Here is a 19,076-nt window from a genome sequence, read left to right as displayed (position 1 = left end):
GCAAAGAATGCCATGAAAATATTTCACATGTCATGAATTTTATAAAATATTTGAGCCCTGCATCTGTAAAAGAAATTGTTAATAATAATAATAATAATAATAATAATAATAATAATAATAATAATAATAATAATAATAATAATAATAATAATAATATAATTTTGGAAGGAAAGATTTATGGGAGGAGACCTGTTGCAAGACCTAAAGATAGGTGGATTGATGTGGTTACAACTGACTCCAGACTCTTCTTCGGAAGCACGGCATGAAGAAGGATGGCGATGGATAGGGAAAAATGGAGAAAGAAGCTAGAGGAGGCTAGGGCCTAACATTGGGCTGTTAGGCCATAGTAGTAGTAGTAATAATATTATTATTATTATTATTATCGTTATCATCATCATCATCATCATCATCATCATCCACAAGCATTAGCTCTTTTAGTTTTGACAATTAATATTCGAGGAGAAAAATTCGCTCTGGCACCGGGGATCGAACCCGGGTCCTTGGTTCTACGTACCAAGCGCTCTGACACTGAGTTATGCCGAATTCAATCTACAGCACCGGATCGAATTCTCCTCCTTCAATGTTTCCTTTTATGGCCTGACTCCAATTCGGCGTAGCTCAGTAGTCAGAGCACTTGGTACGTAGAACCAAGGACCCGGGTTCGATCCCGGCGCCAGAGCGAATTTTTCTCCTCGAATATTAATTGTCAGTATTACAGATATTATTCTCCATGACAAATTAATAAATCTATAATATTCTTTTAGTTTTGTTCTGATCTTATAATGTTACAAAATTTTGATATTTTAAATTGTTTGTTTTTTTTTTGTCATTGTATTGGAGAACAAGAGAGTTTATGAATTTATTGCCAACTTTAGTTAGCAACAACAATTGAGGACCTGAATTCTAAAACATGCTAAGTCCTGGTGCTTTCTAAATTCTATATGTACTAATTATATGGACATAAAATGGCTTAGAATTCAGGCGGTTTCTCAAGAGGCCAATAAACTTGACAAAGAACAAGTATTAGACTGTTTTCGAAATACAACATACCCTGAGATATAATACCGGTATCATATATGTGCTTAAACTAATTTTCTATTTTTTGGAGTTAGCATATTTTAGAGTTCAGGTCCTCAATTCATGTGTCAAACAAGTCTATATTTAACTATTAAATTCCGAATACTGGCACTGTCTTCAGTTATTCTTCCAACGCAACCTTTTCATTTGCTCCTGTATTTTGTAATTTTGTCTGTTAATTGAAAAATGTCTATCGACACAGCTAAAGAGGCTTCTTCTTTTTCTTCAGCTCTAGAATTTAAAGGTGAACTTTCAAGTAAACAAATTCATTTTTCAAGATCTTCAGGAAAATGGAAATAAAGGAAGTCCTGTCCCCCTTAGCTCATCCAATGACAACTTATCAATTTCAGTTAACACATACTACAGGTACTGGTACCTTAAGTTCTTACTTATTTGTATATTTGATTGTATCCCTTTTGTAACTCATGTTGCAAAAAAAGGAATCATCCCTACCACCAAAATGCAGATTGTTTTTGAAGATTCTTCTTGGAATACAGATATCTTTTTTATTTTCTTAAGTTTTTCATCACTATCATTTGATAGAATCCGTATTTTGCCTTCAAAATAATTAGAATATTATCTAGTACACTAAAATCAGAGATTCGTACAATTCAGTTACAGTATAAATAACAATATTGGTTTATTACCGGTACCGGTACTGTATTTTTTCAATTATTTGTGGCATACAATAGTTCTGGTAGAAACCCATAAAATTCTGTCATGTAAATAGTTTCCAAACGACTTAACTTAACAATAAGACTTCTGGCTCGGTACTAGCAATAACTCATAGACTCAGGATGAATAATGATAAGTTGCCATTCAACAAAAAGAAATGTTTATTAAAATGTATAGAGAAATTACATGAATTGAAAGTTTAAACGATCTTATCAATGCAGTTGTTAATTGCATTCACTAAAATTTATTTATTTTCAGTGCACGTTTTGAATAATTGTCAACCCAGTACACTGTTGCTTTGCTATCAAACTTTGTAAGAGAGAAAATGAAGGAATGGAGAAGTAATAAGATTACATTACCACTATTCATTATCTTCCATTGAATTGTGTCGTTTTTCGTCTTAGTTCTATCAACTAAAACCTCGGCTATAAATACAAAAATAAATAAAAAGTAACACCACTCCTAACATTTGCCTATCTATCTGCCTAAGCATAAAATCCCTTATATTAAAAAGGTTGTTTCTTTACTGACATATTCTTTTCCTTTCTGGATGCGTGTGGAAGATTAACTGAAACTGAACTCAAAGTTATTGTATATTTATCCATACAGCAGTTGTATATTGCATGGATTATGTAGTGCTTTTCTTTCACACTGTGGTCAATGCATGGCAGCTCACATGCCAGCTGCAGCAACTGGGACTCCTGCCTAAACAGTCATAATATCTCCGCAGCTGGGACTCCCGCCGCCTGCGTATAAGATTTGCTCATCTTTGTGGCAGCAGCAGGTTGTGTGAATGAACAGCAGTTGCACAGAAACCATTGTCTAGTTTGTTTCGTTCCTGTTCCATGCATATAAATGTACGAGCTTTAAATGCTAATTAAATTACGAATGTTATCAGTTTGTTTCGTTCCTGTTTCATGCATATATGAAGCTATTGTCTAGTTCGTTTCGTTCCTGTTCCATGCATATGTGAAGTCATTGTCTAGTTTGTTTCGTTCCTGTTCCATGCATATGAATGTACGAGTTTTAAGTGCTAATTAAGTTACGAGTGTTATCAGTTTGTTTCATTCCTGTTTCATGCGTATATGAAGCTATTGTCTAGTTTGTTTCGTTCCTGTTCCATGCATATAATTGTACGAGCTTTAAATGCTAATTAAATTACGAGTGTTACCAGTTTGTTTCGTCCTGTTTATGCATATATGAAGCTATTCTCTAGTTTGTTTCGTTCCTGTTCCATGCATATAAATGTACGAGTTTTAAGTGCTAATTACGTTACGAGTGTTATCAGTGCTTGTGCAGTTTTTCATAATGCCTTGACACGATTACACATTACCACAAAGGATTTTTATGTACGACATATATATTATGTGACAACAAACTCTTGTAGGGAAGTTGGAAGGCGATTTGAAATACAATTTCCCGGTTTACATACCCCACACAGAGAAACTGTGCGAAGACTTGTGAACGAGATCGATTCATGATAGAAAGCGAAGAGTAACACGATCTCCTGATTTAACTGTATGCGATTTTTTATCAATGGGGGAACTTGAAAAATAAAGTGTACGCAACAAACCACCATACATTGGAAGAACTAAAAGAAAACGTCAGGCGAGAAATTGACTCAATTTTGGATATTGAACTCTCGAGTGTGAATGAAAATTTCCTGAGAAAGCCAGATATGTGTATGGAGAAGGACAACATTTCCAACATCTCTTATGATAAGGTATGTGCTTATTATCATTGTAATTATGACTGTAACTATGAGAATGTAAAGCGGTATTGGGGATATTATAAATGTTTTGGCGGAAGTCCCAGCTGCTGTGGCCAGCATGCGAGCTGCTGTGCACTGACCGCAGTGTGAAAGAAAAGCACTATAGAAATATTATATGAATTTTCTCGTTATACATTCGGCATCACTGGCTGCATCTTCTTTCTTTTGTTGCAGATTGTTTCAAATTATTCTTCAAAACACAACTTGCTTCATGGCATGTGATAACACCGACCAGGACTTCATTTGTCGGGAAGACAGTTTGGGACTTAGCCTGGTTGCGGTTGAGTGACTCCTTCGAGCAGACCAGAGGGAGGCCATTTAAGGATGTTCCCTTCTGACGAGAAGGGAAACCTTCAGGACTGTTGCCCTTCTCACGCCACCTGTTAAATTTTTCGTGTCCATTTTCGGAAGGCAGTTTGTTCCATGGTTGCTCATCAGCTGATCCAAACAACATGTACAGTATCCACGTTACCAGGGAGATGGTTGCCGAGATGTAGAATACAATTGCCCATTGACTCAGTGTTTGCTGCAATTTAAAGATCATCAGATTAATCATTAGTTCATTTCATCAAGGCTGGAGGTATACGGCTTCATCTTGATAAATTGATTATGGTTGCGTCTGAGATTTAGAGATTATACCTGAGAGTGGATTAGTCAGCTCTAAACACTTTAGCCCCGATAGACCCATCATTCCTACCACTTTCAATATTAGATGTCTAATAACTCAGTTCTGTTCCTCTGTGCATATTTTTAACAACTTCATGCAAGTCTACATAAACCTCCATACCAATAACAGATTCGACATCATTTCTCTAATGGTTACTGTAATTGCGTCTGGACCAGGGTTTAAGCTAGAAAATAAATTACTGTCGCAATAATGCACAAATGTTTGTACAAATTGCGAAATGCTTGTGCAATATTGTAAATAATGGCTGCAAAAGGGTATCTGTCGGATACAGGGGGGAGAGCCATTAATCCTTCCCATTGAAGGCTTTAAGGAACCAACCTGGACAAATACCCAATGTCCCATCCCTACCTTCCCGTGGTGCAGCTGTTAGTAAGCATAATTTTATAAGCTGAACTAAAGGGAGGGGCTATTCATCAATTAGCACTGGTCAGCTTGATGAGTTAATGACTGAATTTGGTATAATTTTCCTCTATTCAATACCTAATTCCCTCTTTACCCTTTCCTATCCAGTCCTCTGACTGAACTCTTACTTTCTTCGACCCCGATGGCATTAGAGCATTCGAGGCCTAGGGGTTCATTTCACTTTCCTTCGTCCTCTTTCTACTTTTCTGTTCCTAGTGCTGACCTGCTATGGCATTAAAGTCGTCCTCCAGTGGCTTAAGGAGGGAAAGCTGGTGATCAACAAGATCTCCCAGCTAGGTCCAATGGACCCGTCGACCAATAGCAGGTGTGGTCCTCCAGACATTCTGGGGGTTGTGTGTGAATGAAGTAGCCACCAAAACGTTAAAATATGGTGTTCACTTAAATTGGCTACAACTTGCCATTTTCACTCCAATATGTTCTTCGAAAAATATTGGAGTGCAAGAGGTCAAATGACTTTATTGTCAAACGCCTGGCATTAGAAAACAACAACAACAACATATTGTAAATAATTGTGCAGAAAGATAAAATTCATAAAGTATGCAGGAACAAAAAATTATTATAATTTGTTTCATGGAGTTTTATTACTTTCAATCCATTTTATCACACTCTAGATATACTTACAGTATGTAAGTAAATCATTAGACGTAGGTATGTTTGGAATCAATTACTGCTGAATTTACATTACATTAAAATACGTTATTTTATGGGCACTCTAAACTTTGAAATTCTTTACTAGTAGGATCTTCAAGATTTATTGTTAGCAGAGAGTTAAATCATTTTACTGAAAGCCGGTTTCTAATTCCAGTTTTTACAAGATTATGCAACTAAATCCTCGCTCACAATGTACAGTAGTGGCAAAAAACCGGACCGACCCTTGTAACTGATTTCAGAGTCTTGTTCACTCCAGAGCACGATAGACTGGTAACTAAGACTTTCGTGGTTCGAATCCTGCCTGGGAAGGAAACTTTTTTTTGTTCCTTATTCAAATTTATTCCCAATAATTTTCGATTGCTGGTAAAATTCATGTTCTGGGAATAATAAGTTAATTAAGTAGTAAAATATCGCTGCAATCGAAAAGTATTGGGAATAAATTTGCTTGTTTCTCGTTAACCACCTTCTTGACCTATTTTCTATGACCTACTCTTCCCGCCGCAAGCTGACTCATTATCTTATCCCTTCTACTATTGTCAGCAGTCTTTAGTAATTGTTGCTTGCGTGGTGATGGTGGACTTACTTGCAACCACACGTATCTCCTTTCAATGACGTCATACTTGTCTGCTTCGATTCTTCTTGAACTTGCTGTGCCAGACATTCCTTGTGTGGTTAATGTCCTCGCTTCGGATTGTCCTGAACTAATTGAATCTCTTCTTAAAACTTCTGCTACACTTTCTTGGTTACTAATCTCACTTCTTCCACTTGCTTGTTTATAATCTTCCTCATTTTCATTTTCAAGTCCTTCCTATTTCCTTCCATATCCTCTGACTCCAGTTCCTTTCGATTTAAATTTTGTAGACAAAATTCTAGATCAAAAGTTCGATTATTGATGTTCAATTTAGCTCCATACAGCCTTGCGAAATGCCCATTCTTCCTAGCCGCCCACATAAATGGTACCAACAATCTTCTTCTATATCTCGTCTCATGATCGTAGTCCAACTCGAGTCGAATATTTGAGTTTTTTAAGTGCTTTCTTCTACACAGAATTTTCTCCTTTGTTAACATGTTTTTTAATTTATCCACGATAGGTCGATTCAACCCTCTTCCGACCCTGTAGGCTTCTTCAATTTGCTTGTCGCTCATGTCCATGTTAAAAATCTCCCAGCATACTTTGAATACAATGTCTTAAGTTGTCTCGTTCATTTCCTGTTCCATTTCCTCTACACTGAAAAATACTAAGATCTTCTTCCTCTGCTTATCCTTCCAGAATTTTAATTTTCTCTTCATTTGTTTGTTTTCTAGCTGCATTTCTTCCATCTTCCTGCTGAAATCCTCGAATTTTTCTTTCAACTCCTTCATTGTAACCTCCATTTTTTTCTGTTCGGAATTCGCTACACTCCGGTCTATGACCTCGCATATTGCTTTCTAAGTAACAGCGCTTCTCGCACACATCCTGAGCGCTGACTGCTGTAGAACTGCCTACTTTTACATATTATATTTAGGCTATGGTTTTTTTTAACTCTTCTAGTGAATGTAATACCAAATGCTGTTGTAGTATTCTTCAGTACTCTACACTCTAATGAAATATGTAAAATTCTTACTCAAGCTGTGTTTATCCATAAACATGCAAAATGTTTAGTAGACCTAATAACAATGTTGGAGGGTTATACTTACCCCACAGCACACATTTTATATGGTGAACTGAAGAAACTTAAAACAAGTTTTGAGAACATAAAGGATGAAATTTTCTTGGATGATACAACTGGTGCTCTGACATTTGGAAAAGTGAGTCTGAAAGGGGTCAAGAAAAAGGCCTAACATATTTATTAAAAATCCAGTGCTCTCAGCCTGGTCTGAAACTGAGAATCTGAGGTCTAACGGCAAACACAGCAAACCATCAAGGATGGTGAGAGCTTCAAAACTTAGAAATATTTTCTCTACAAAGATTCTCCATAAAAATTCTGTAATACAGACCTTGCCATTGATAAGAATGCCAGTAATGGACGGTGCAAAAATGCCCATGGAATTGAGCACAGTGTAGGAGATGCCAGCAGTTGTGCCTGCGAAGTTGTTGCCGAGGTCCACATGGTTGATGAAGCTGCCACCTTGGTAGATGCCCCACATGGCTATGGACCCGACTAGCAGGGCAACTATGATAGTGGAGTTACAGCCCATGAATGTGATGGCCACGAGGCAGCCACCAGTACCCAGAGCACCTACATCAGGGAGTCCATTCACTTAGTCCAGAGCAATAATGATGGAATGTTTTTCAATTTACTACATTTTGTAAAATTAGATTCTCATCATGCTGTACCTTTCGAGAATGATTGATCTAGAGGTTTCAGAATTAATACACATGTTAGCCACATTAGCCTTGTTAGCCACTTTTTTACAAAACAAATAAAATACCTTTAGATTTACTTAATATAATACTCATTTATTATTATTATTATTATTATTATTATTATTATTATTATTATTATTATTATTATTCTGAAAGTTAGAATTTATAGAACAGTTATATTACCAGTTGTTCTTTATGGTTGTAAAACTTGGACTCTCACTTTGAGAGAGGAACATAGCTTAAGGGTGTTTGAGAATAAGCTGCTTAGGAAAATATTTGGGGCTAAGAGGGATGAAGTTACAGGAGAATGGAGAAAGTTACACAACACAGAACTACACGCATTTTATTCCTCACCTGACATAATTAAGAACATTAAATCCAAACGTTTGAGATGGGCAGGGCATGTAGCACATATGGGCGAATCCAGAAATGCATATAGAGTGTTAGTTGGGAGGCCGGAGGGAGAAAGACCTTTGGGGAGGCCGAGACGTAGATGGGAAGATAATATGAAAATGGATTTGAGGGAGGTGGGATATGATGATAGAGACTGGATTAATCTTGCTCAGGTTAGGGACCAATGGCGTGCTTATGTGAGGGCAGCAATGAACCTCCGGGTTCCTTAAAAGCCAATAAGTAAGTAAGTATTATTATTATTATTATTATTATTATTATTATTATTATTATTATTATTAATTATTATTATCGTCATCATTATAATAAAATATCTTGGATCAATTTTGGATGAAAACGCAATGACAGATTTAGAAATTGAAAGAAGATTAATTGATGATCGGAGAATTATTGGAATGTTAAATTCAATTTTATGGAGTAGGAATATTTTGCACCGCACTAAACAATTAATATTTAAGGCATTAGTCCAAAATACTTTATTATATGGGGCAGAAACCTGGACAGTGAACAAATTACAAGTCGAAAGATTAATGGTGGTGGAAATGGATTTTTGGAAGAGGTTAGCAAGAATATCAAGAAATGACAAAATCCGAAATAATAGAATCAGAGAAATTATGCAGGTAGACAGAAATATTTTAAAGACAATAGGAGGAAAACGTTTGAGTTGGTATGGACATTTAAAACAGATGACTGAGAACAGAATACCATGGAAGATACTGAATTGGATGGCAGAAGGGACAAGAGGAAGGGGTAGACCACGAGAATATTGGTTTGATAGGGTTCGACAGAGTATGCAGAGAAAAGGACTATGTAACGCTGATGCTATGGACAGGGACTTCTGGTGACAGCAGATTTGTTTGGTTTGAAGGAGAAGCATTGTACTTTTTGTAGTGGAATAATGGAATATTCCTAATAAAAATATTATTATTATTATTATTATTATTATTATTATTATTATTATTATTATTGTCGGCGTCGTCGTCGTCGTCGTCGTTGTTGTTGTTTAAGTCAACCAACCGAAGACAGGTCTGAACCTCAGAAGTGTACCAACAAGGCACCACTTATGAGGCAACTAGGTCAGCAGATAATGGGGTAGGGTGGCCAGTTCCTTTCTCCCTCCATTGCTTACATCACAGATTAGCTAACATATTACACTAATCAGACTTCAGTTGCATACAAACAATTGTTCTTCCTCTGACACATATTGTCAAGTGAAATGTACTGCCTGATAATAGATGTAGCCTACATATCAGCCAGATCCTCAATCAGAGGTTTTATAATTATTATTATTATTATTATTATTATTATTATTATTATTATTATTATTACATTTCATACTTATTACGTTAGTGGCAGTGGTAATGTGAATTATTATTATTTTTAATTGGTGCTTAATCAATAGCATGATTATTTAGCGTCTGTGAAAATAGTAATAGTGAAAATTGTACGGTATTTTGCGAGATACTGTAAGCCCATGATTTGCCATGGGATTATCTGACATTCGCTTTACAGCTGGGGAAAATCTTGGAAAAGATCCCAACCAGTTATCTAGAGTGTATTCTCGAACAAAAATCGATTTCATTAACACCAGTGTAATATGGTGGTCACGATAATGGAGGTAACAGTGGTGGCAGTGGTAGGCCTATTAATAGAGGCATGGTAAAGTGAGAGTGGAAGAAGAATCTGAAACAGATTACTTAAAGAAAACCTGCCGAGTTATCTTCTAACATAAACTTGAATACAGGACTTCGTAGATGATGTATGCTTTGTATTACGTCAAAATATTATGTTACTAAGATATGTTGGCAATAATTATTTATTGCTTACATTAACAATCACTGGGCCACCAGCATAACTTAGAAGATAGTATATTTGCCTGCTGTTCTCGAGTTGATCACGGACATGGGTTTGATTTCCGCTTGAGCTGATTACCTGGTTTGGTTTCTTCCCGAGGTTTTTCCCAACTGTAAGCGAATGTTAGATCATTTATGGCGAATCCTTAGCCTTATCTCGCCAAATACCATCTGGTTGACATCAATTCCATCGACACTAAATTACCTAGTAGTTGATAGAGCGTTGTTAAGTAACCAACTAAAAACACTCACTGATGCCATTGAATATTTGGTACGCTGTTATTTTGGAGATGTAGCCTCTTGTACGCAGCCATTGAGATAGGTAGCCAAACGTTACAGATGACAGACTGGCAAAAAAATAAGGCAAAGATGACAACACCCCGCTCTGTGGACAAAAAACAGGGGTGTTTATGGCAGTTTACAAATAGCTTAAGTACAATCCCAGATCACATATATAACAGATTGCTTAGCCTTATAGGCTTTGACGGTAACCATTTTTTATCAATTTCACTATGCTGTCATCTAGCTACTGCATAAGAAGTCACGTTATAATTTTCATTTGAATTGCATGAAGCGACTGTACTTCCATCTAGCAGTCGTTCTCAATTGATGGTGGTGATCCTGGTGATTTTTCTTTTCCACATGTTACTGTTTTTAACATTCAGATGGCCAATCTATTATATATGTGATTAGGGGTACAACGCAAGTGTTAATACTTCACAGGTTAACTTACAGCTTGCAAATTAAAGTGCAGAATTTTACTAAGATATGTTGGCAATTCCGACAGCATGGTGTAGCCGACCCAGCCGTATCCTACACCCATGCTAATATGGGCCCACAGTGGTACAGATGTGAAGATGGCGACCCATGGTACTGGAGGTGATGCCTGTTGGAAAAGATACTTTTTTAAAGGCCTACTCATAATTTCTATCCAAAGATTTATTATTTTACTTAGCGATGCTTTCAGCTTCCATAAGTTATTGCATGACAATGAAATGATTTTAAATTGTGATACTGGAAGAAACCTGAAAACAGTTGGTCATAGGTATTTTAAGGTCATATCTGGACATGTTTGTTTAGCCAACTGTCTGAAGACGGATTTGAACCTCACAAATAACACCAATAAAACATCACTAATGAGGCAACTAAGCCAGAAGATAATGCAGTAAGTTGGCCAGTTCCTCCCTCCCCCTCGTCCATACCTGTGGAGTAACTGTTAGCGCGTCTAGCTGTGAAACCAGGTGGCCCGGGTTCGATTCCCGGTCAAGGCAAGTTATCTGGTTGAGGTTTTTTCTGGGGTTTTCCCTCAACCCAATATGAGCAAATGCTGGGTAACTTTCGTTCTTGGACCCGGACTCATTTTACTGACATTATCACCTTCATCTCATTCAGATGCTAAATAACCTAAGATGTTGATAAAGCGTCATAAAATAACCTACTAAAAAAATATTCCTCCCCATTGCATACATCACTGACTAGCTACATATTACACTAATCAGACTTCAGATATATACAAATAATTGTTCTTCCTCTGGCATTATATCGTCAAGTGAGATGTGCTGCCTGATAATAGATGTACAGTCTTAGAAACAAGTTTTGTCGCACAGATACTTCATAAGTCCCAGAAAGGAGGCATGATCAGAGAACGTGCGACCTGGGTCACAAGAGAAGGACTAGTTGAGGTAATAAAATTAGTTTTGTTTCGTTGTATGTCTGATCATGCGCACTGCCTCCTTTCTGGGACATAAAATATCCAGTGGCGTAGCGTCAATGTAAGCTGAAAAGCTCAGCTTCCCCAGTTAATAATAATTTCATAATAAACCTGAGTTTATGGATAAAATCATGTATTAATTTTAATAGGATTTATATTTACGCGTTAAATATTGTGATGCGGCAGCTCAGGATGATTTGTGATGCAGCAGTAAACAAGAAGCCTGCACACACCAGCTTCCAAGCAGACTGGTTTCTTACACTCATTCTTCTGTGTAACCCATCCCGCAGATTTTCCATTCCTTTCTAACTAAACTACCCTGGTCGCAAGGCTCGCAAGAAGCTAGCTTTGACATTGATAATAATTAGTTTCCGAGTTGTCCCTTTTCGTCAGTTGTGTTCAGTTGAAGTGTTAGTGTGCATTGTGGCTGATATAACAAATATGAGTGAAATAACTGCTCCTGACACTAATTTACTTGAATTTTTTAGGACAATTCTATTATCAAGACTGACTTACGAACAAACGTGTGATCTAAAAAACAAATGACCGACTCCCTTGCTGTCAATGAAGGACACAATCAAAAGACAGACGCATACTTACGTAATACTGTATCTATTGACCGTTAATATTGTGATTTCTCTAAGTATGACAGGGAGTGAGCTAATGTTATACGTATACCTGTCTATTTGTTAGAGATATGTGTAAACCATGAAATCATATTTTACTACGGTACATATAATTTGAGGTCATGCCTTATTGGTGTTACGAGGTTCCAACCAATCTTCGACTGCTGACTTGACATTGACTACTATTTATTTTAAGACTATATTTTTGTAATACGTTTTCTCATATTGCATGAAAGATAACTTGAGTTAGCTTCCCTTGATCAAAATTTCATGCTACGCCACTGAAAATATCTATGCAACAAAACTTTTGTCTAAGACTGCCTACATATTAACCAAATCTCAGTCAGAGGTTATCTGGACATGATTAATTAAAATTACAAAAAATCTCAGTCAAGATAGTCGACCTTAGGGATAAAATCTCAGACTCTTAGTATTAATATTGTCCATTGATTGACTTGTTCTTTAATGTCGTCGTTGAGATAATCTGTTACTGTACCAACCTTTTTCTTGGATGTCTCGCCATTTGAACTGAGGATATAGTCCTTCTCTGTATCCGAGATCCAAGGATGTTCCTCTGGCGTGTTATACATCAGTAAAAACCATGGGACAATAAACAACATCGAAACGCCTCCAAAAATATAAAATGCTACAGGCCACCCTCCAGCTTCGGCCAGAATTCCAGAGAGCATCATTGAAATGACAGTACCAATACCAATACCTGTAATAAATTTGAGGAGCTTCGTTAGATGACTCTATTTTTCTTTTATACATTGTTTTTGCTTTTACCTCTATAACATATCTTACTTACTTGACATCACAATACTAGCAATGAAAGTTCTCTCCTCTACAGTAAACCATTTGGACAAGATGTTGTACATGGATGGGATGATTATGCCCTAAGGAAGAAGAAACCAAAACTTCATTGTTTTATTTTACACGATCTTTAAAACATTTTAACCCTGATACTGTCAATACATGACTGTAAAATTGACAATGATGACTGGAAAGAAGTAAGCATTATGAAAAAGGAAAAATCATTGAAATATATAGATTGTTTAGAAATGCACTGTAAAGGCATAGGGAAGGAAATTCTAGAGGCATAGAGGACTGATTTGAGATCAGTGATACATTTTTAATAAGTTTACTTGGAAACATAATAGGCATATATTATTTTTTCTCTAAATGCTGGTTTTATTATATTTTCTTGCTACTGCTGCAACGCTTCTATTAATGATAATTAAATACTATATATTTTAATATAGCTGCATGACTGAGTAAGAGCGGACATTTTGTAAGAGAAAATGACAGTGCTTATGAAATTCAGAGAGGAACAAAAGTACTGCACATACATTGTTTAAAGTAAACAACCTTGTCACTTACAACCATTGATGATAAAATGCAAACTTTTGCTGTTAATATGATACACATTAACTTGATGGATTCACAAACCCATGTATACCTTATAATTATGATACCCTGCTTTTTGGTTTTGATTTGGATGGAGAAAAAAAATGTTTTTCTTTTTTTGGTCTCTCCTGAAAAATTTTGTTTTGCACACTTACAATCTTTATTGTTTTCACTCTTCAATTTGTATACTTTATTTAGATCTATCCTCACTGAAGTGCTTGTTATGAAAGGACAGTGAAATAATAGACTAATTTCGGCTAAATCTAAATTTGATTGTAAAGTTTTCTTGTGACTTACTTCAAAGGACAGAGACAATTTTGTGGCACATTTTCTTGAGATGTTACTCTTCCCCTTCCATCACTCTAGTATCACTCTTTAATGTACTGTCATCCATAATAAATTTTATAATAATAAATTTAGCTCGTACACATCCCCTAAGGGCAAAGGCCTCCTGTTGTCACAGAGAATTGCTCATAAGTAGTCTCCTAAGGTGAGCGAGTCCTTGGGAGCTTGGTCATTTTACTGATACTTCTTCGTTTCACTGTTCCTGACTTCCCTCTTCGATCATTTCTACCATACTCATCCCCCACACTTCCTCATATCACTTCACACGAATTACATTCGCTGTCGTTGACTTTCTGTCCTATCTGGTGCCTGCTGATTCATGTTTGGTGCCAGCTGCCTCCATACTTCTCTGTCTCGTGCCACTCTCGACCATTGACTTCCTGCTCTGGTTCTGAAGTAATCCGCCTATCTGGTTTTTTGTCGTCCCACGTGCGGTCGTCCTTCTCTCAGGTCCCACATTGTGGTGCGATTCGTCCATTTCTGGTGATCCATATGTGCTATGTGGCCGCCCCATTTCCATTTTAGGTTTTCTGCCCTTTCTACCACATCGCGCATTTTTGTCCTTCTTCTTATTTCCTCGTTTCTGAGTCTGTCTCTTAGTGAAACATTTAGGATCTTCCTTTCCATTCTCCTTTGACAAACCTGTAGCTGTTTTTTCTGTTTTTCTGTCAAGGACCACGTTTGACAACCATAGAGTAATGTTGGCATGACACATTTGTCTAGGATTTCAGCTTTCGTACTTGCTTTTTGCCATTTGTCCATGAGTAGGAATTTGAGCGACCAAAATTTGTTCCATGCCAGTCCTATTCTGCGTTTGATTTCATTCTCTATGTTCTTGTTTAGGGAGATGCTTTGCCCGAGGTACACATACTGCTGCACATACTCAAGTGGTGATTGTTGAATTTGAATAGCGTCTTGTGTTCCATTGGTCATAACTTTTGTTTTTGTGGGATTCATTGTGAGTCCTACTGCGCTGCTTACTTTGTCCACTTCAATGATCATTTCCTCTAGCATTTTTCCTGATCTTGCTATCAGAGTTATGTCATCTGCAAATCTGAGGTGTGTCAGTTTCCGCCCATCTATATTTAGTTCATGTGTGTGTTTCCATTTCAGTTTTCTAAATTGGTGTTCCAGCATGCTTGTAAATAGTTTTGGTGTTAGAGGATCTCCTTGCTTCACACCTCTTTTTATTTGAAACCATTCACCATCTCTTTCTGTTCTTACTTTTGCTGAGCTGGTCTGTCATCCATACCACATAGAAATAGTCATGCAAAAATAAAAATAAATTAATATATGTAATCACAAATGAAGAGTCCACTGCAAAAAGGGGGAATGTTGTAAATTTGTGAAAAATGAGATGAAGGTTCAGTACTATAGATCAAAGGGAGTAGAATAAAATACACTTTGTTGCACTGCAAGTAGGATGATAGTTCCAGATCTACATCATGTTGAAGAATTGGTATACCACACAAAGAGTGGGAATGTCTAAGTTTAAATTGCATTTCCTGCAAAATGCAATACATTCGACATTCCCCCTTTTTGCAGTGGACTCTTCAGATGTATAATACTTATAATATGATAGATATCATGCCAAGGTATGTTTCTCTTAGTTGCAAGTTTATAACGAAAGTTATTCTGAGATTTCCCTCGGTACCGGTACAACTTGTAATAAAATTATGCAAGTCTGATGGACGTTTTATACAGTGAAAATGTACTTTGTGTCTCGAAAAATTGTACCATTAATCACATATTGATAAATGGAAAAGAATAGGCCTAGATTATTATTGAACACTTAAATTGATAACGATTTCTTTACATTAGCCATTAACCGAAAAAGTAATCGCCAATTTCGTAAACGAACTAAGTCATGTGAAGGATAAATATCAGGAAAAATATTGTGACAGCCGCATTGGGAGTCGAACGCACGTCCGGTAGAAGGGAGGGCGCGCGAGAAAGGAAGGCCAGCTTCGGTGTGCACTGGGCGCGGTGCGTGGGGAGAGAAGAAAGCTGCGAAACGCTGGGCTGTGCGAGGTAAAGAGGGGAAAGAAGTAGCGAGAACAGAAGTCTCCAGAAGCACAAACTTCGAGGATCGAAAAGACATGTGTGCCTCGTTTTATCGTGACAACGCTTTTTAGCTCTTTTAGCACTCTGATTATTATATTATTTATGTCTTTGTTATATTAAGAATTTTAGATAAGGGCGCAAATAGCCATAGTAGCTGACGCGCCCTTCTCAAACCCTACTACTACTACTCGAAAAGACGAGAACGTGTAATGTAGTAATAAAAGCGCGAGCAGTTCAGAACACGAGTTCAGTTTTAGAGTTCAGTCAATCTTGTGAAGCAGCAGTGAACGAGCAAGGAAGCCAGCCTTCGAGACCGGGGTTCGACGTGAGTGAACTTCAGTTTGTGAATCGGCAGCACCCAGGAAGTCTTGAGTTCGAAGTTCAGTGGACTGTCTCTGGAAGTCTTGGGTTCGATATACTGTGAATTTGAATGAATGAGCTAGAAGAACTAGCAAACGAACTGTGAACAGAGAACTGACAGTTTTGTTTTGTAAATAGTGCTTTGTGAACATTAGTTGAGATTAGGAGTGCATTGTTGTTCTCAATAATCCAAGTGAATTGTCATTGTCGTCTGTAGAGTGCAATAACGAATACTGTGTTGCTGTGTAAAGTGAAATACCCATTGTTGACGGGAGTGTTTAAATTCAGAAATATAGAAAGTCATTATTGTTGTGAATAAAAGTTACATTATTGCTTTGAATTAAAAGTCAAACTATATATATATATTTTTTTACATAACTTTGAAAATATTCGTGTAAAATCGTCTACCAAGTCACAATTAAAAATACGGTATGTATTTTATTAAGGTATTTTTCAGAATGTTATATGCAATAAAATTTGAGATTTTATTTTCGTTAATGTAAGAAGAATTGGTAAGCATAATCAGATAGCAAATGCTTTGCGAACAGTGTTGTTTCATGTTTGGTCTTACTGATGCAGCTCCAACCAGCACCCTGGTAGCAATGAAGGCTGCGACATGTAATCTGGCCGCCAGAGGACTCAGCAGTGTGAACAGTCCAGCAAGAAACACTCCTGGACCAAGCACGACTTTGGAGCCCAGAATCTCACTCAGCCTGCCTCCCAGCAGCTGCGTTGCCACATAGCCATAGTAGTAAGCTGACAGCGTGTAGCCCTGAGTTTCTTCATCCCAGTCGAACTCTCCTGTCTAGGGACACATTGTAAAAATCACTGAATTATTCATCCACTTTATTCCTGAATTTTACTGATACATGCTGCCCTTTAAACAGAACTAAAAGTGAGTTGATGATAAGTATATCATTCATTCATTCATTCATTCATTTGTTCATTACCTAACTTATTTATTTGCCTGGTTCAATTATGATTTAGTCAAATTACTATTACACACTACAGTACAGAACAATGTTAGCTGCCTCCCACATCTTCTTATATTTACTCTTCGGATTTTTCTTTCGATCATTACTCTAGTCTATTCCCATCGCCATATATTTCCTTCCTCATTAAGTAACATTTCCAGTTCATAAATTTTATTGAATTAGTTAATTAAATTTATGTAAGTGCTTGCGTGAATTAGAGAAAGAGAGAAAGAGAAAGATATTAATTAATTATTTATTTATTTCTCCATTAGGATTGACCACATTTGGGATGGACATCCTCTGCCTGAAGGAAGAGACTCGATCTTCAAAAGATCGTGTGTGATAATTATTATTTATTTTATTTCATTAGACTTGATTTTAATTTGGACAAATGAAGATCTTTCCTTGAAGAAAGAGATTTAATATTCAAAAGACCATTTGAGGTTTAGGTGAATACCGGTAATGCAGTTTCAACTGCCTATTTTGTTCTTACGTTGCCTCTTTTTTTAGGTTATTTTACGATGCTTTATCAACATCTTAGGTTATTTAGCATCTGAATGAGATGAAGGTGATAATGCCGGTGAAATGAATCCGGTGTCCAGCACCAAAAGTTACCCAGCATTTGCTTATATTGAGTTGAGGGAAAACCCCGGAAAAAACCTCAACCAGGTAACTTGCCCCGACCGGGAATCGAACCCGGGCCACCTGGTTTCACGCTAGTCGTTACTCCACAGGTGTGGACTTGACATTGCCTCATTTCCCTGTAAGTAGGCCTACGAGATAATGTTGACAGTTTAAAACCATTATTAAATAATATCTGCGTGGATAGGTACTTCAGTTGGTACATCAACTAGCTACAACTCGGGAGGTCCCTGGTTCAATTCTTGGGGATGGCAGAATTTTTCTCGTTACTGAAACTCTAAAACTGCACCCGGATCTACTCAGTCTTCTGTCAAATTGAGTACCAGTACCAGACTCAGAAACGAGGAAATAAGAAGGACAAAAATGCGCGACATGGTAAAAAGGGCAGAAAACGTAAAATGGAAATGGGGCGGCCATGTAGCACATATGGATCACCAGAAATGGACGAATTGCACCACAATGTGGGACCCGAGAGAAGGACGACCGCACGTGGGATGACAAAAAACCAGATGGGCGGACTACTTCAGAACCAGAGCGGGAAGTCAATGGTCGAGAGTGGCACGAGACAGAGAAGTATGGAGGCAGCTGGCACCAAACATGAATCAACAAGCACCAGATAGGACAGAAAGTCAACGACAGTGAGTGTAATTCGTGTGAAGTGATATGAGGAAGTGTGGGGGATGAGTATGGTAGAAATGATCGAAGAGGGAAGTCAGGAACAGTGAAACGAAGAAGTATCAGTAAAATGACCAAGCTCCCAAGGACTCACTCACCTTAGGAGGCTACTTATGAGCAATTCCCTGTGACAACAGGAGGCCCTTGCCCTTAGGGGATGTGTATGGGCTAAATTTATTATTATTATTATTATTATTATTATTATTATTATTATTATTATTATTATTATTATTATTTAAATTTATTACCAGGCCTTTTCCTTGGGTAAAAGGTGGTTGATGCATGACCAACCACACCACATTATAGTATCGAAGCCACAGAAACATGGAGCTCTACCTCCATCCCACCTATGTACCTTCATGGCGTGTAAAGGGAA

General features: G+C 37.2%; 1 protein-coding gene across 1 annotated transcript in view; it reads right to left on the bottom strand.

Annotated features, from left to right (window-relative positions):
* Positions 1-524: 524 nt before the first annotated feature.
* The window catches only part of LOC138695983 (sialin-like), a 46,283-nt gene continuing 27,731 nt past the window's right edge, over positions 525-19,076 (bottom strand). Inside the window, exons 3-9 of the mRNA XM_069820419.1 lie at positions 16,981-17,214; positions 13,042-13,129; positions 12,734-12,951; positions 10,630-10,782; positions 10,149-10,281; positions 7,263-7,504; positions 525-4,049 (exon numbers count right to left, since the gene is read on the bottom strand). Of these exons, the coding sequence (XP_069676520.1) occupies positions 3,666-4,049; positions 7,263-7,504; positions 10,149-10,281; positions 10,630-10,782; positions 12,734-12,951; positions 13,042-13,129; positions 16,981-17,214 (1,452 nt within the window). The 3' untranslated portion in view covers positions 525-3,665. The remainder of the gene's footprint in view (positions 4,050-7,262; positions 7,505-10,148; positions 10,282-10,629; positions 10,783-12,733; positions 12,952-13,041; positions 13,130-16,980; positions 17,215-19,076) is intronic.

The sequence above is a fragment of the Periplaneta americana genome, chromosome 3 (assembly GCF_040183065.1).
Source record: "Periplaneta americana isolate PAMFEO1 chromosome 3, P.americana_PAMFEO1_priV1, whole genome shotgun sequence".
NCBI lineage: Eukaryota > Metazoa > Arthropoda > Insecta > Blattodea > Blattidae > Periplaneta > Periplaneta americana.
This window is presented reverse-complemented; position numbering and strand designations above follow the sequence as displayed.